General features: G+C 37.3%; 1 protein-coding gene across 4 annotated transcripts in view; it reads left to right on the top strand.

The window, feature by feature from the left end:
• POLB (DNA polymerase beta) overlaps positions 1-15,144 on the top strand; it is a 33,307-nt gene that overhangs the window by 15,984 nt on the left and 2,179 nt on the right. The window contains exons 10-14 of one of the 4 annotated variants that reach the window (XR_008295972.1): positions 4,817-4,887; positions 6,003-6,089; positions 12,693-12,757; positions 13,265-13,404; positions 14,658-14,818. Coding sequence is in view for 3 of the 4 variants with exons in the window: in XM_015088493.3 (XP_014943979.1) it covers positions 4,817-4,887; positions 6,003-6,089; positions 12,693-12,757; positions 13,265-13,404; positions 14,658-14,752 (458 nt within the window). In the remaining variant the exon portion in view is untranslated. Of the gene's footprint in view, positions 1-4,816; positions 4,888-6,002; positions 6,090-12,692; positions 12,758-13,264; positions 13,405-14,657; positions 14,904-15,144 lie in introns of those variants that run through there. The other 3 variants (XM_015088493.3, XM_053216531.1, XM_053216532.1) reach the window with 3 other exon arrangements.

Genomic DNA, 15,144 nt, shown 5'->3' with positions numbered 1-15,144 from the left:
TGGAATAGTTATCTGACTGAATCCCTGGCTACCTTTGGAGTATTGCTTAAGCAGTAGGTAATGAGCTACCACAAATTCTCAGGGTAGCTGCTTTAAGAATCTGGCGCTGGGAGGGGAAGGTGCCACATCAATAATTGTTGATAAGTAGAAAGAACATGGGACTGGGACCAAAAGACTTGGGCCCTGAGGCCAAATCTACTGTCACTACATGATTGAAGTAAGTCTGTCTCTTCACATCCCCTTTTCCATATTTGCAAAATGAGAGGATTAAAGTTAACCAGTTGTTTGAGTTTTTCTGTGCATCAGAAATACCTAGAAAGTTTAAAAAGAAAAGTACACATTGCTGTACCCTGCTACAAACCTACTAAATAAGAATCTTTTTAGGTGGGGCCTTAGAATCTGTATTTTCAGAACACAGACTTGGATACACAGCAGGCCAAATGCATGCTTAGTTGAACATGACAGCCTTTCTGGATTTCAGTATTTCTATTTTAGTTTTGCTTTTATTGAGTAGATCATATGGTTGCATGCTTTAGTATAAAAAAGGTATACACTGGGGCGCCTGGGTGGCGCAGTCGGTTAAGCGTCTGACTTCAGCCAGGTCACGATCTCGCGGTCCGTGAGTTCGAGCCCCGCGTCAGGCTCTGGGCTGATGGCTCGGAGCCTGGAGCCTGTTTCCAATTCTCTGTCTCCCTCTCTCTCTGCCCCTCCCCCGTTCATGCTCTGTCTCTCTCTGTCCCAAAAATAAAAAAATAAAAATAAAATAAAAATAAAAAAGGTATACACTAAGAAGTTTCCCTTCTACCCTGTCCTAGATCACTCTTTCCACTTCCTCCCACCACTGTCCCATTAATGACCACTTTCCTGTGTGTTCTTTCAGTGGTTTTACAAGTAAATATAAATGAATGTGAATATATATTCTTTTTTCCCGTTTTGTTTTTTTTATTTATTTAAAATCTTTTTATTATTGAAGTATAGTTGACATACAATGTTATATTAGTTTCAGGTGTACAACATAGTGGTGACAATTCTGTACACTACACGGTGCTCACCACAGTAAGTGTAGTTACCATCTCTCACCATACAATGTTAATACAATACTGACTGTGTTAACTATGCTGTACTTTTCATATCCATGACTTATTTATGACTGGAAATTTTTACTTCCTAATCACTTTCACCTATTTTATCCATCCCCCCACTTAGCCCTACCTCTGGCAGCTACCAGTTCTCTGTATTTATAAGTCTGTTTCTGTTTTGTTTGTAGTTTGTTTTGGTTTTTAGATTCCACATATAAATGAATCATATGGTATTTATCTTTCTCTGACTTATTTCACTTAGCATAATACTCTCTAGGTCCATCCATACTGTCAAAAATGAGAAGATCTCATTCTTTTTTAGGACTGAGTAACATTCCATTGTATATTCATACCACATTGTCTTTACCTAATGAATACACGTTCTTGCTGTCCTCCTCCCCCTTTCACAAAAGTAACATAGTATATGCACAGTATGTACCTTCTTAATAAAACATATCTTGGACATCTTTTCCACATCAGTATATAGAGATCATGTTTATTCTTTTTTATTTTTTTTTTAACATTTATTTATTATTGAGAGACAGACACAGTGTGTGAGTGGGGGAGGGTCAGAGAGAGGGGAAGACACAGAATCCAAAGCAGGCTCTAGGCTCTGAGCTATCAGCAGAGACCTGGATGCGGGGCTCCAACTCATAACCCACGAGATCAGGACCTGAGCCGAAGTTGGACGCTTAACCAACTGACTGAGCCACCCAGGCACCCCTGTTCTTTTTTATAGCTTCATAACATTTGGTTATGTCGGTGTTTCATACTTTATTTATTTGGTCCTTTGTTAATAGACTCTTGGGTTATTTCCCTTTTTATGCTAAAGTAATTGTTTTGTTTTTTAAATGGATAGAGTAATGCATTTTGGGTAGTAGGTTGATGGTAAAAGACACAACTTTTAAGAGAAATGAGAAGAAAAGAAGACAAAATTTTCTTTCTTAAAATAGCTTCCTTGAATGTCCTGGGAACAGCACACAATGAATCTAGTCTTCTTTATGTTTAAATATCTGGTTAAAGATTATTGATGCATAAAGTGGTGGTCCAGAGACACTGCCATATCTTCAGTGACCAAAAGTATGTTTTGCATATATTGTACTTACAAAAATGCAAAGAAAGGAGATAAAAAGTATTATTTTATGCGACTGTGCGGCAGGCACTATTCTAGATGCTTTTACATATTATTCTTAGTTGTACAATGGCCAATAGAGTAGTTTTTAGTAGTTTATAGACAGAGAAACTGAGGTCTAAAGGAATATACAGTCCACATTTGTAATATTGAAACAAAAGACATTTAAAATGAAAATCCATTGAAATGAACACAAACTTTTATAGTTTTATAATAAAAGAAAGTATAAATAACTGTATGTAACCTTTCTAAAGTTATGTGGTTGTAGAGTGGGGGTCAAAATAAAAACCTAAGTCATTATAAAGTGCTATATTCTTATCCATGATACCATAATAGTAATTTTTACTAATATTCATTAAATGAATTGAGTCGTAAGAGTTGAAATGGATTTTCTGATTAGCCTTTACAGAGTTAGAACATATTGTTTAATTTGAGGTTTTTAGATATATAGTGTTCATAGTTGTATTTTAAAGCTTTTTTCATAATGAGGATTTACTAATTAATATATAGTTGTTATCAGGTATACAATATAATGGTTCAACTATTCTGTGCATTACTCAGTGCTCATCATGATAAGTACTCTTAATCCCCTTCACCTATTTCACCCATCCCCTCACCTACCTCACCTCACCTCACCTCTGGGAACCACCAGTTTGTTCTCTATATTTAAGAGTCTGTTTTTAGGTTTGTCTCATTTTTTCTTTGTTCATGTGTTTGGTTTCTTAAATTCCACACATGAGTGAAATTGTATGGTATTTGTCTTTCTCTGACTGACTTATTTCACTTAGCATAATACACTCTACATCCATCCATATTGTCGCAAATGGCAAGATTCATTCTTTTTTTTATGCTGAATAATATTCCATTGTATATATAGACCACATCTTCTTTTTATTTTTATTTTATTTTATTTCTTTATAAAATTTTTTTTAACGTTTATTTATTATTGAGAGACAGAGACAGAGCATGAGCATGGGGGAGGGGGTGGCAGAGAGGAGGAGACACAGAATCCGAAACAGGCTCCAGGCTCTGAGCTGTCAGCACAGAGCCTGATGCGGGGCTCCAACCCACAAACCGCGAGATCATGACCTGAGCCAAAGTCAGATGCTTAACCAACTGAGCCACCCAAGCGCCCCGACCACATCTTCTTTTTAAAAAAAAATTTTTAACGTTTATTATTGAGAGACAGAGACACAGAGTGTGAGCAGGGGAAGGGTAGAGAGAGGGGGAGACACAGAATCTGAAGTAGGCTCCAGGCTCTGAGCTGTCAGCACAGTGCCTGATGCAGGGCTCGAACTCACGAACTGTGAGATCATGACCTGAGTCAAAAGTCAGTCGCCTAACCAACTAAGCCACCCAGGTGCCCCAGAAATTTAAATTGTTTTTTGTTTTTTTTACATTTATTCATTTTTGAGAGACAGAGAGAGACAGATCACAAGTGGAGGAGGGGCAGAGAGAGAGGAAGACACAGAATCTGAAGCAGGTTCCAGGCTCTAAGCTGTCAGTACAGAGCCTGATATGGGGCTCGAACCCACAAACCGCGAGATCATGACCTGAGCCAAAGTCAGACGCTTAACCAACTGAGCCACCCGGGCGCCCCTAGACCACATCTTCTTTATCTATTCATCTATCAGTGAACACTTGGGTCATCTATTGCTGGACACTTCATTGCTTCCATGTCTTAGCTATTGTAAATAATGTTGCAGTAAACATAGGGGTGCACGTATGTTTTTGAAGTAGTATCTTTATTTTCTTTGGGTAAATACCTATTAGTGGAATTACTGGATCATATGGTAATTTGATTTTTAATTTTTTGAGAAACATCTATACTGTCTTCCACAGTGGCTACACCAGTTTACATTCCTACCAACAGTACATGAGGGTTCCTTTTTCTCCACATCCTCGCCAACACTGTTTTTTGTGTTTTTGATTTTAGCCATTCTGACAGGTGTGAGGTGATAATCTCATTGTTCTTTTGATTTTCATTTCCCTGATGATGAGTGATGATGAGCATCTTTTCATGTGTCTGTTGGCCATCTGTATATCTTTTTTGGAAAAAAGTCTTTCAATATTGTTTTTATTCATTATTGAGTATTTAGGTGCATTTTGTTTTAATTTTTTGTTTTTAACATTTATTTATTTTTGAGAGAGAGACAGAGCACAGGTGGGGGAGAGGCAGAGATGGAGGGAGACACAGAATCTGAAGCAGGCTCCAGGCTCCCAGCTGTCAGCACAGAGCCTGACGCAGGGCTTGAACTCATGAACCGTGAGATCATGACCTGAGCTGAAGTCAGACGCTTAACCGACTGAGCTACCCAGGTGCCCCTAGGTGCATTTTTAGTACATTAAACTCACCAGCTGTATGTAATGCACATTTAATGCCAATCACTGTTGTTATCCCAGATTCTGCAGTTTATATTAGTATACCTGAACAGTTGGACAGAAAATTGAAATCTTTTAACTAATTCTGAATATGAAGTGCAGTGAAATATAGTTAGTCTACAAGAAGTAAAGCTCCTCAGTGTGACATCACTTTGGTTTTGTTTTTGCATGCTAATTTATAAATTCACATAGGGAATTCCATACATATTTTATGTTATCGTAGGTGCAGAGTCCAGTGGTGACATGGATGTCCTTCTCACCCATCCAAGCTTTACCTCTGAATCAACTAAACAGGTACTGCAGAATTTATAGTCAAATATGCTGTCTCACACAACAGTAAATATCATTTTCTTTTTTTTTTTGAGAGAGAGAGCATGTGTGTGTGTGCAAGCAGGGGAGGGGCAGAGGGAGGAGAGAGAGAATCTCAAGCAGGCTCCACACCCAGTGCAGAGCCCAGCATGGGTGTCGATCTCACACCTGTGAGATCATGACCTGAACTGAAATGAAGAGTCGGACACTTAACCGACTGAGCCCCACAGGCACTCCTAAATAATCATTTTCTAAATGATAGTTGGATATTTCAGAGTGAATTTTTGCTTTAATCTTTTTGAAAAGTCAGTTGAAGTGCTCTGTACTGATTGACATCTGTGAAAGGCAAAGTAAGTGGTTGAAAGGGATACACAATAGTGTTTTTCTGCAAGGAACTGGGGGTGGGGGGGACAGTCTAATTTTCAAAAAAGAAACTTAGTACAACATTTCCAGAATTATTTATTGCCTATCATGGATATTTTAGAAATATCCACTATAATATTCAGGTTTTCATTAAGAGAATATTTTTCTACTAAAAAATGTTATATTAAGAAACTTTATCCCTGTTAGAAAAACCCATGAAGGCAAAACATTTTTGTTTTTGGAATATATTCTTTTTTTAAAAAAAATTATTTAATGTTTGTTGATTTTTGAGAGAGAAAGACAGAGCATGAGAGGCAGAGGGGCAGAGAGAGAAGGAGACACAGAATCCAAAGCAGGCTCCAGGCTCTGAGCTGTCAGCACAGGGCTTGAACTCACAGAGTGTGAGATCATGACCTGAGTTGAAGTCAGACACTTAACTGACTGAGCCACCCAGGCGCCCTTGGAATATATACCTTTTAAAGACGAAGCAGCTAACTTTTTGATTTAATGAAACAGACGAACCCAAATGATGTTTGGGAGTATCAATGATATTGGTGAAAAATGATGGTTTCTAAAAATATGTTTCATTTGATAAATGAGTTTTGTGTTAGAAGAAGAAAGTACTTAAAGGAAAGCTAGGCATTTCTCCATAGATAATTAGAAAACTCATCTTAAAAAATATTTTCTGGCTATAAAAGAGTAACTATTTTTCTTTTTTCCTATTTATGTTTCTATAGCCAAAGCTGTTACATCGTGTTGTGGAGCAGTTACAGAAGGTCCATTTTATTACAGATACTCTGTCAAAGGGTGAAACCAAGTTCATGGTAAGTACTTGTTTGAGTTAACACTTCTGAACAAAAATCTTGGAAACTGTTCAGTAACCATTCTGAGTGTGTGACTCTCAGTATTGTTAGTATTAGAGTCAATAAATAGGATATCCATGAGAGTTTAGAGAAGAATTAATAAGATGCTAATCTCAGAATATTTTAATAAAGACTTTTGTTTTAAATTCTCCACTTGTAACTAATCTGAGCTACTGGAATACATAATTAGGCATAATCTGCTTTTATTAAAATTTCTATAATGACTTCAATGCATCATAAGTTTTTCTCTAAAATAGCAAATGTTCTCATATTCTCAGACTTGGAATTCTTCAGTAAGTGAGATTAGAATTGTCTGAAGAGTATTAATCTATTACAACACCAAAGAAAGAGAAGAAATTAGGGCATGTGATACAAACATGTTATGCAGCATGATAAGCAGAGGAGTTAATAGAGATTTTCACGGTGAAACCCATCATGATGAATTGTTAAAATCCTGTAGAGTTCCAGGCAATTAAACTTTGAAGATTCAAGACAAATGGCAAATGAATTAAGAAGAGGTTAATAAATATCTCTGTGTAAAAAACCGACAGGAACGCAAGTAGAAATCTAGGACTAAAGTAATAAAGGGTTACCTTTGTTCTGCTGCTCACTTAAATACATACTTTGAAACTCCTTTTTTCCGTGTCCCCTTTTCCCAAGTCATATGCCTGAAATGGAAAGAGATTGTGCTTTTGGGGACCGGAAATGCTAATACCAGAAAGAGTCTCATTGCATAATTTGACAGTGGTTTTAGCCAAAAGTAGGATAAGATGGTTGAGATAGATCATTGAAACATCGTATCCTTCAAAAAGTAGAACAGTGCTCGCCAGGGACCTGTGGGGAAGGGGAATATGGAGTTAGTATTTAACAGACCCAGAGTTTCAGTTGGGGAACGTGAAGAAGTTCTGGAGACGGATGGTGGTGATAGTTATACAACAGTGTGAATATACTTAATGCTATAGAACTTCAAACTTAAAAATGGTTAAAATGGTAAACTTTATGTTGTGTATATTTAATCAGACACACAGAAAATCATGTCATTAAATTCAACAGGATGATTTTATTGGGCTATGAAACTATTGCCAAAGTTGGTCACATTTTATAATGTTTCAAAAGAACTTTGGGAAAGGTAAAAATAAAATTCTAGTCAAATCTTTAGGAATTAAATCTATGAGCTGTTCTCCCAAATCTGTTTGATTTGGAGCTTTTACTCTATGCCCAGAAATATAGACATGTGAGATGTTATTAAAAATAGGGTTTATAGGGGCGCCTGGGTGGCGCAGTTGGTTAAGCGTCCGACTTCAGCCAGGTCATGATCTCGCGGTCCGTGAGTTCGAGCCCCGCGTCAGGCTCTGGGCTGATGGCTCAGAGCCTGGAGCCTGTTTCCGATTCTGTGTCTCCCTTTCTCTCTGCCCCTCCCCCGTTCATGCTCTGTCTCTCTGTCCCAAAAATAAATAAACGTTGAAAAAAAAAATTAAAAAAAAAAATAGGGTTTATATATGCTCTAGGAACATCCCTTTTAAATTGAAATTGATTATATTCACCAAAATGAATCTGTGTAAAAAATAAATCTGTGTAAAGTAATCTTACATTTAAAGAGCATTCAATCAGATAAAATCCTAAAAATAACATGTGGTAGACAAGTTGAATTTTTTTTTTTTTTCATTGTAGGAAAGTGTCCTGGTATACCTGGGGATATTCTGGGGACCCCTTCTGGCCTAACTCTCTACCTCCTCTAGTCATCTCTGTGAAAGGCCCTAGGACTTCTACTGGGGAAGCACACCTGCTCTTTTCAGAGTTAGCGACCAGGAAGGTGTTTATGCAATGCAATAGCAGGAACATTTTTTTTGCAGTCTGAACAATATTCTGCTGTGCTCAAACAGACATCCAGAAGCAACACCAACAGAGGCTAGTAATCCAGCTAGCAAGAATACAAAGAAAAATTACAAACTGGTGGGCTGGGTATAACCTAAAAAGGAAAGGTGGGTAGCCACGTGTATGTAAACATAAAGCATTGCTGGCAGTGGTGGAATTGGGTTACCCCAGTAAGTGCTCAGTCATACAAGATAAGACCTTTGTCTGTCAGCCAAATTCCAGTGACTGCTACAAACCAGGCTGGTTCAGACCTTATTGCACATGTGATGCTTGAAAGACTAGGGCCACTCACCAATCCTAGGACAAGGCTGGAAACCTTTACTCCATCTTGCCTTCCCATTCTCTCAGTCATAGTCCTAACAGCATGTATATAGTTATTGTCAAAAAGAGAATTCCCCAAATCTATTTTCCAAAAGAAAACAGGTGAACATAATAATAAAGTGGGTTTTTTGTTTGTTTTTATAGTTTGAGCAAGAAACTGAGGTCTTTGTGTTGTGACATAGGAATCCATCTTAGTGGATGGTTGTGTATAAAGTTTGGATTCTGTACATGTGGCTCATATATTCTCTGAAGCTTAAAAAAAATGCCATGTGTGAGCCTGCTGTTTGACATTTATAATTGGTATGTGGTAGGATGAGGAGCAATCCAGGTTAGCTTTCAAGTCAACTTATTGTGGAGGCAATAAGGGGTAATTGGTACCTTATTGCAAAGAAAAGGGTGTGTGTTGGTATGTTGCATTGTGGAGGAATATACAGAAGCTCTAAAATCTTATTCTGGCTCCGTGACTAATGGATCGTGTGACATTAGGCAAGTTGCTTTACCTCTGTAAGGCCTTAATATTTTTACCTATAAAATGATACACTTGTGCTGTGTCAAATGACAGTTATACAGATCAAATTAAGTAACATACATGGACACTGAAGGGTTTGTACAACTATCTTCATAGAGTGAATCTTCAAAAGAGTAGTACAAAGTGTTACACTAATATAGTATGATGTGATATAATATAGATACAGTATCTCTGTTTGGAAACAGATCAGTAGAGCAGAGCAACCTGGTAGGGATTAAATTGGGAAACAAAAAGAGGGACAGAAAGTGAGAGAGGATGGTGATATGAGAGAACAAAACAGGGAGAATGAGTGCCAATAGGATGAGAAAGGTGTGTTCAGTCAGTTCAACAAATACACATTAAGCATCTACCACTTTTCAGTACATCTCCTGGGATGTATCTGAATTTCAGGAGAATTTATAGTTGGGACGATGTGGGAAGGGAGTGATGGTTTACATGACCATAATAGGGGCACCTGGGTGTCTCGGTTAAGCATCAGGTCATGATCTCACAGTTCATGGATTCAAGCCCCATGTCGGGCTCTGTACTGACAACTCAGAGGCTGGAGCCTGCTTCAGATTCTGTGTCTCCCTGTCTGTCTGCCTGCCACCACTCACACTCTGTCTCTTTCTCTCTCAAAACTAAATAAACATTAAAAAAATAAATTAAAAAAAACACACCATGACCATAATAAAGAGGTAAATCACGTGTTAGGTTAAGATAATAAGTACTATTTTAAAAAAAAGAAAAGGAGGGTATGGGGAGATGGGCATGTAGGAAACAGCATTGAATAGGATGGTCAGAAGCAGCCCCTTTGAGAAGAGGAGACTTGAAAGAGGACTTGAGGTAAGGGAGTCAGCCAAGCAGAGAGCTCGGCAGGAGTCAGAGCAGTTACCCTGAGTGCATGAGCTTCAGCAAAGATAGTCAAAGAAGCTGAGATCTTTTAAGTTTCTGAAAGGAAATTGGCTGAAAAACAAAGTCACCTTAGAAAATGGAATAAACCTGGGTGCCTGGCTGGCACAGTCTTTAGAGCATGTGACTCTTGATCTCAGGGTCATGAGTTCAAGCCCTATGTTGGGCGTAGAGCTTACTTTAAAAAAAAAACAACAACATGGGAATGCAAGCTGGTGCAGCCACTCTGGAAAACAGTATGGAGGTTCCTCAAAAAAACTAAAAATAGAACTACCCTACGACCCAGCAATTGCACTACTAGGTGTTTATCCAAGGGATACAGGTGTGCTGTTGTCGAACGTTTATACCAGCACTATCAACAATAGCCAAAGTTAATGTCAATCGATGGATGAATGGATAAAGAAGATGTGTATATATATTGAATAATATATTGTATATAATATATGAATATATTATTCAATATATGAATATACATTCATATATTCATATAACATGAATATATGAATTATACATTCAATAATATATTCAATAATATATGAATATATATTGAATAATATATTGTGTATATATACATGTATATATATATATATATATACAATGAAGTATTATTTGGCAATCAAAAAGAATGAAATCTTGCCATTTACAACTACATGGATGGAACTAGAGGGTATTATGCTAAATGAAATTAGTCAGAGAAAGACAAATATTATATGACTTCACTTACATGAGGACTTTAAGAGACAAAACAGATGAACATAAGGGAAACAAAAATAATATAAAAACAGGGAGGGGGACAAAACAGAAGAGACTCAAATATGGAGAACAAACTGAGGGTTGTTGGAGGGGTTGTGGGAGGGGGGATGGGCTAAATGGGTAAGGAGCATTAAGGAATCTACTCCTAAAATCATTGTTGTACTATATGCTAACTAATTTGGATGTAAATTTAAAAAAATTAAATTAAAAATAAATAAACAACCAAAAAAAACAAAACAAATAAAAACAACAGCAAAGTGAAATAAACTATTCTCATTCCATATACAGTTGATTTCAAAATCTCTTGTTTCTGTAACAACTGACTAAATAATTTTAAAGATATGACCATTCATGTCTTTTTCAAGTTCTCTTCAAAGCATGAATTCCTTTAAACTAATAGTCACCGAGCCTCAGGAAAGCCAGGGTTAATATTCCAGATCTTCTTGTAAAGCCATGATCTTTAGATAATTGAGTTATTCTTCCTGTGAATAAAATGACATTTGGAAGAAAAAAAAAAAAACCAATTTCTCCTGCATTTAGATGCCTGTTTGCTTTATATAATGACTACCATTCAGATTTTAGCATTTTGTGCAAGTTTGGCCTGGGATGATTTCCTGTGAAATACCTACTATAAGGATTCAAGGGACAATAGAAGATCCCTTGAGTCCCCTGGGGAAATGAAAGAGGCTTTATTTCAGACGACTAGGCATGAAGCTACCCAACTGAAATGCAAACAAAACTAATCCACTCAATCTAATAAAGAATTTACAGTAATACAGAGAAATTCTTTAACATTAGCACTTCAGAAAAAGTGCAGGAAATAAAATGAGCCTTTGAGGAAAGGAACAAAGCCATTAGATGAAATCCTATTACTGATGTGACAAACCGCAAGATCATTGCCTGTGGCACCCAAACATCCATATCCGCAAGGTAATACCTCATGGTAATTCCAGATGGAAAGCATTGCTGATCCATTTGAAGGTTCAGTTAGAACTTGTTAATGTCTAAGAAGGTAGCTTTCATATTTTGAAGATAAACAGGTTTCATTTAATCTTTCAGCCATAGGAACAGCGAAAGAAAATACCCATTTTAGATTCTAGATTGTAATTTGTCCGTGTTACTGAGTGAAAAAGTATATAGCTTTTAGTGACATGTATACTTAGTCAACTGTTCTTTAGGACCAGAAGCCTGCCACATGTGTACTTTTCTTAGAATGTGACATTTGAAACATTTAATTTGAAATTTCTGATGTTTGTAGCTCTTTTTACATATTTATGGGTTGTTCCCCAGTCCAGAATTTTGGTCCATTTTTCTAGAAAAGGAAAAGATTACTAAATAGACTTTGATAACGTTTGTCTAAAAACTGTAGAGGTATAATGAAAACTCACCTGTAGAGGAGGAAAATGATTCTCTTTCTTTTAAATTTTTCTTATTTTTCATCTCTCTGTCTTTTCTAATTTCTGGGAGGTTTCCTCAATTTTAAATTCTACTTCTGCTATCATATTTTAAATTTTATTGAAACCTTTTCCTTAAGTGTTCTGTTTTCTATGGTATTCTGCCCCTACTTCATGGATGGAATATTTTCTGTAATCTGAGAATACTACTCATAGCTCTTTGTGTTCTCCCCGAATAGTGATTGTTTCTTCCAAATTGCCTTTATCTGTTTTGGTCTGTGTCTTTCATGTTTGATGCTTTCCCTGGTTAGCTTCTCGTTTAGAATCCTATGAAGGCCAAATCCTCATACCTAGAATCCTTGCCTGCTGTTCCATGTACTTCTTTGTTTGCCACAAAGTATAATAGGAAAGTAGCAATAGACAGCACATAGAAAATCCAACTAAAAGTGCTTAAAATTCTTTTTTTTTTTTAAGGTTTATTTATTTTTGAGAGAGAGAGACAGAGTGTGAGTGGGGGAGGGGCAGAGAGAGAAAGAGAGAGACAGAATCTGAAGCAGGCTCCAGGCTCTGAGCTGTCAACACAGAGCCCGACGTGAGGCTCGAACCCAGGGACCACGAGATCATGACCTGAGCTGAAGTCGGTAGCTTAACCAACTGAGCCATCCAGGCATCCCTAAAAGTGCTGAGAATTCTAAAACTGCTTGCACTTAAAGCAGAAACCTCACATTTAACATCATAATACTGAAATTAAGCCTGAAGTTTGAAAACGTCTTTAAGCATTCTTTGAAATATCCGTTTTAGGGTGTTTGCCAGCTTCCCAGTAAAAATGATGAAAAGGAGTATCCACACAGGAGAATTGATATAAGGTATTACTCAAAATTTATTGCTGACCTATTAAATTTTCCCTTCTTTTCTCTTTCCTTTGTCTTCTGTATATCTTGGAATTCATATAAATGTCTAGAACCCCTTTTCATTCTGAAGGGCTGTATGTTCCTGCTATAGACAGTGTGCAGCCTGAAAATATGTAAAGAATAACGACTGTCTACAGAATCTAATCTATTTTCTCTAGATTTGCATCTCACCATGATGCCTTCCACAACTCAAAAGTAGTTTCCTGCCGGAGGAACGTTGGTTATAATAAGTGATACTGCTTTTCGTTTCTCCACACCGCTTGCCAGAGCATAGTTTACTGAAACCTAGACTAACTGCAACGTCGGAGGAATTTGAACAGTCTACCTAATGATAGTCTCCTCCTTAGGTTATTAAACCACATAGACTTATTTTAGGTGTTTTGTGCTTTATTGATTATAAGAGTCCTATTTTTGCTAGATTTGAAATGTGTGGTCAAAGATTTGTTTATTTATTTATTTTAGGTTGATACCCAAGGATCAGTATTACTGTGGTGTTCTCTATTTCACTGGGAGTGATATTTTCAATAAGAATATGAGAGCTCATGCCCTAGAAAAGGGCTTCACCATCAATGAATACACAATCCGTCCCTTGGGAGTCACTGGTGGGTATTTGTGTGTGCATTAAAGATAATCCCAGTCATCTGGAGAGAAAGTTATTTTCAGATATATTTTGGTTTAGCAACTTTGATTCCTCAAAAAAGCCTTTAAGTAATTATGCCAGTTAATTGTAGTTTCTTTGTATTATGAGTCCCTCAGGCAACAAAAGGGTCTTTAATCCATACGTGCTATCAAGCCCTCATTTGAAGCCCATGATGGCCAAAGTTATTTCTAGCTCTATTAGAATGTATTAATGTCATGGTCAGCAAAAAAAAAAATCTTACTGGTTTAAAGTGGGTTTGTTTGTTTTTAATGTATCTCCGAGACTTCTGAAGTACCCAGGTATCATTGCTTTTAGTATCAGGCCAACCTTGGTAGCTTTGGCCACTTGCTTTTAAAGTTTAAAGAGTTGGGGCGCCTGGCTGGCTCAGTCGGTAGAGCATGCAACTCTTGATGTCAGGGTCGTGAGTTCATACCCCACATTGGGCATAGAGCTTACTTTAAGAAAGATTTTTAAATAACAAAAGAAGTTTAGGTGCATCTGGCTGGTTCAGTCAGTGGAGTGTGCAATTCTTACTCAGAGTTGTGGGTTCGAGCTACATGTTGGATATAGAGAGTAATCAAAAACAAAATTAATAAATGAAAAGTTTAAAGAGTAAGAATTGCTTAATCTGTACTTGTTGATATCTCACCACTGTATGGTTTACTATTCTCTCTAGGAAAATGAAGATTTTGTCATTTTGTCCTCAAAGTATAAAATAGAACTTTCTTCCCTGGTAGACAAGGGCAGTGCTTCTCGCGTGTAAACATGTGTATGAGCCACATTGGGACCTCATTAAATGAAGACTCTAATAGGGGGGCCCAAGATTCTGCATTTCTAGTAAGCTTCCAGGTGATTCCCGTACTGCTAGTCCAGAGACCACATTTTAAGCTGCAAAGGAAACTAGAGTATTTCATATGATACATGGGAGCTCTAGTGGAGATCCAGCAGAGAAGGAAATCATGAATTAGGATTTCAGTGGCTCCAGTTGGGATGCTCAGGTTACTTTTGTAGGACGATTAGTATATGTGACAAAGCTCAAACATAAGCCATGTGGGAGGATGAGGGGTGGGGCAGTCAATATCATTTTTTGGTGACTTGGTTACCATTTTCTTTTTCTTCTGAAAGTGAGCCCCATACAGCTGTCTTCCTTGCACCCTCATAACCAAATTCCAAAACTGGCTTGTAGGTAAGTTTCTTTTCTCTCTGTACTTTTAGGAGTTGCTGGAGAGCCTCTGCCAGTGGATAGTGAGAAAGACATCTTTGACTACATCCAGTGGAAATACCGAGAACCCAAGGATCGAAGTGAATGAGGCCTGTTCTTCCCAGACACAGCTCAACTCAACAGGAGTCTTAATTTATTTCTTAACCTTTGCTATGTAAGGGTCTTTGGTGTTTTTAAGTGATTATTTCTTCTTCATGCTTTAGCTTGCACTGTAGTCAATAAAGCCTCTCTTACTATTATCAGAGAATCTTATTCTGATTTTATTAGGAAATAGCATATCATGTTAACATGTGCGATCACACTTTACTAAGGATTTAGTGGAAAGAATGAAGAGATAAGATGTTAGCAGTGTTCAATGGGAATTTTTATTTTCCCATTTTTTTTGCCCTTATGCTGTATAAGCCACATTACCCTACCACCTTTCCCTCCTATTTACTAATTACAATTACTCAGGATACACCAGAGACTGGTCACTGGAAG

Source organism: Acinonyx jubatus, chromosome B1 (assembly GCF_027475565.1).
Source record: "Acinonyx jubatus isolate Ajub_Pintada_27869175 chromosome B1, VMU_Ajub_asm_v1.0, whole genome shotgun sequence".
NCBI lineage: Eukaryota > Metazoa > Chordata > Mammalia > Carnivora > Felidae > Acinonyx > Acinonyx jubatus.
Note: the sequence above shows the minus strand (reverse complement) of the source record. Positions and strands in the feature narration are given on the sequence as shown.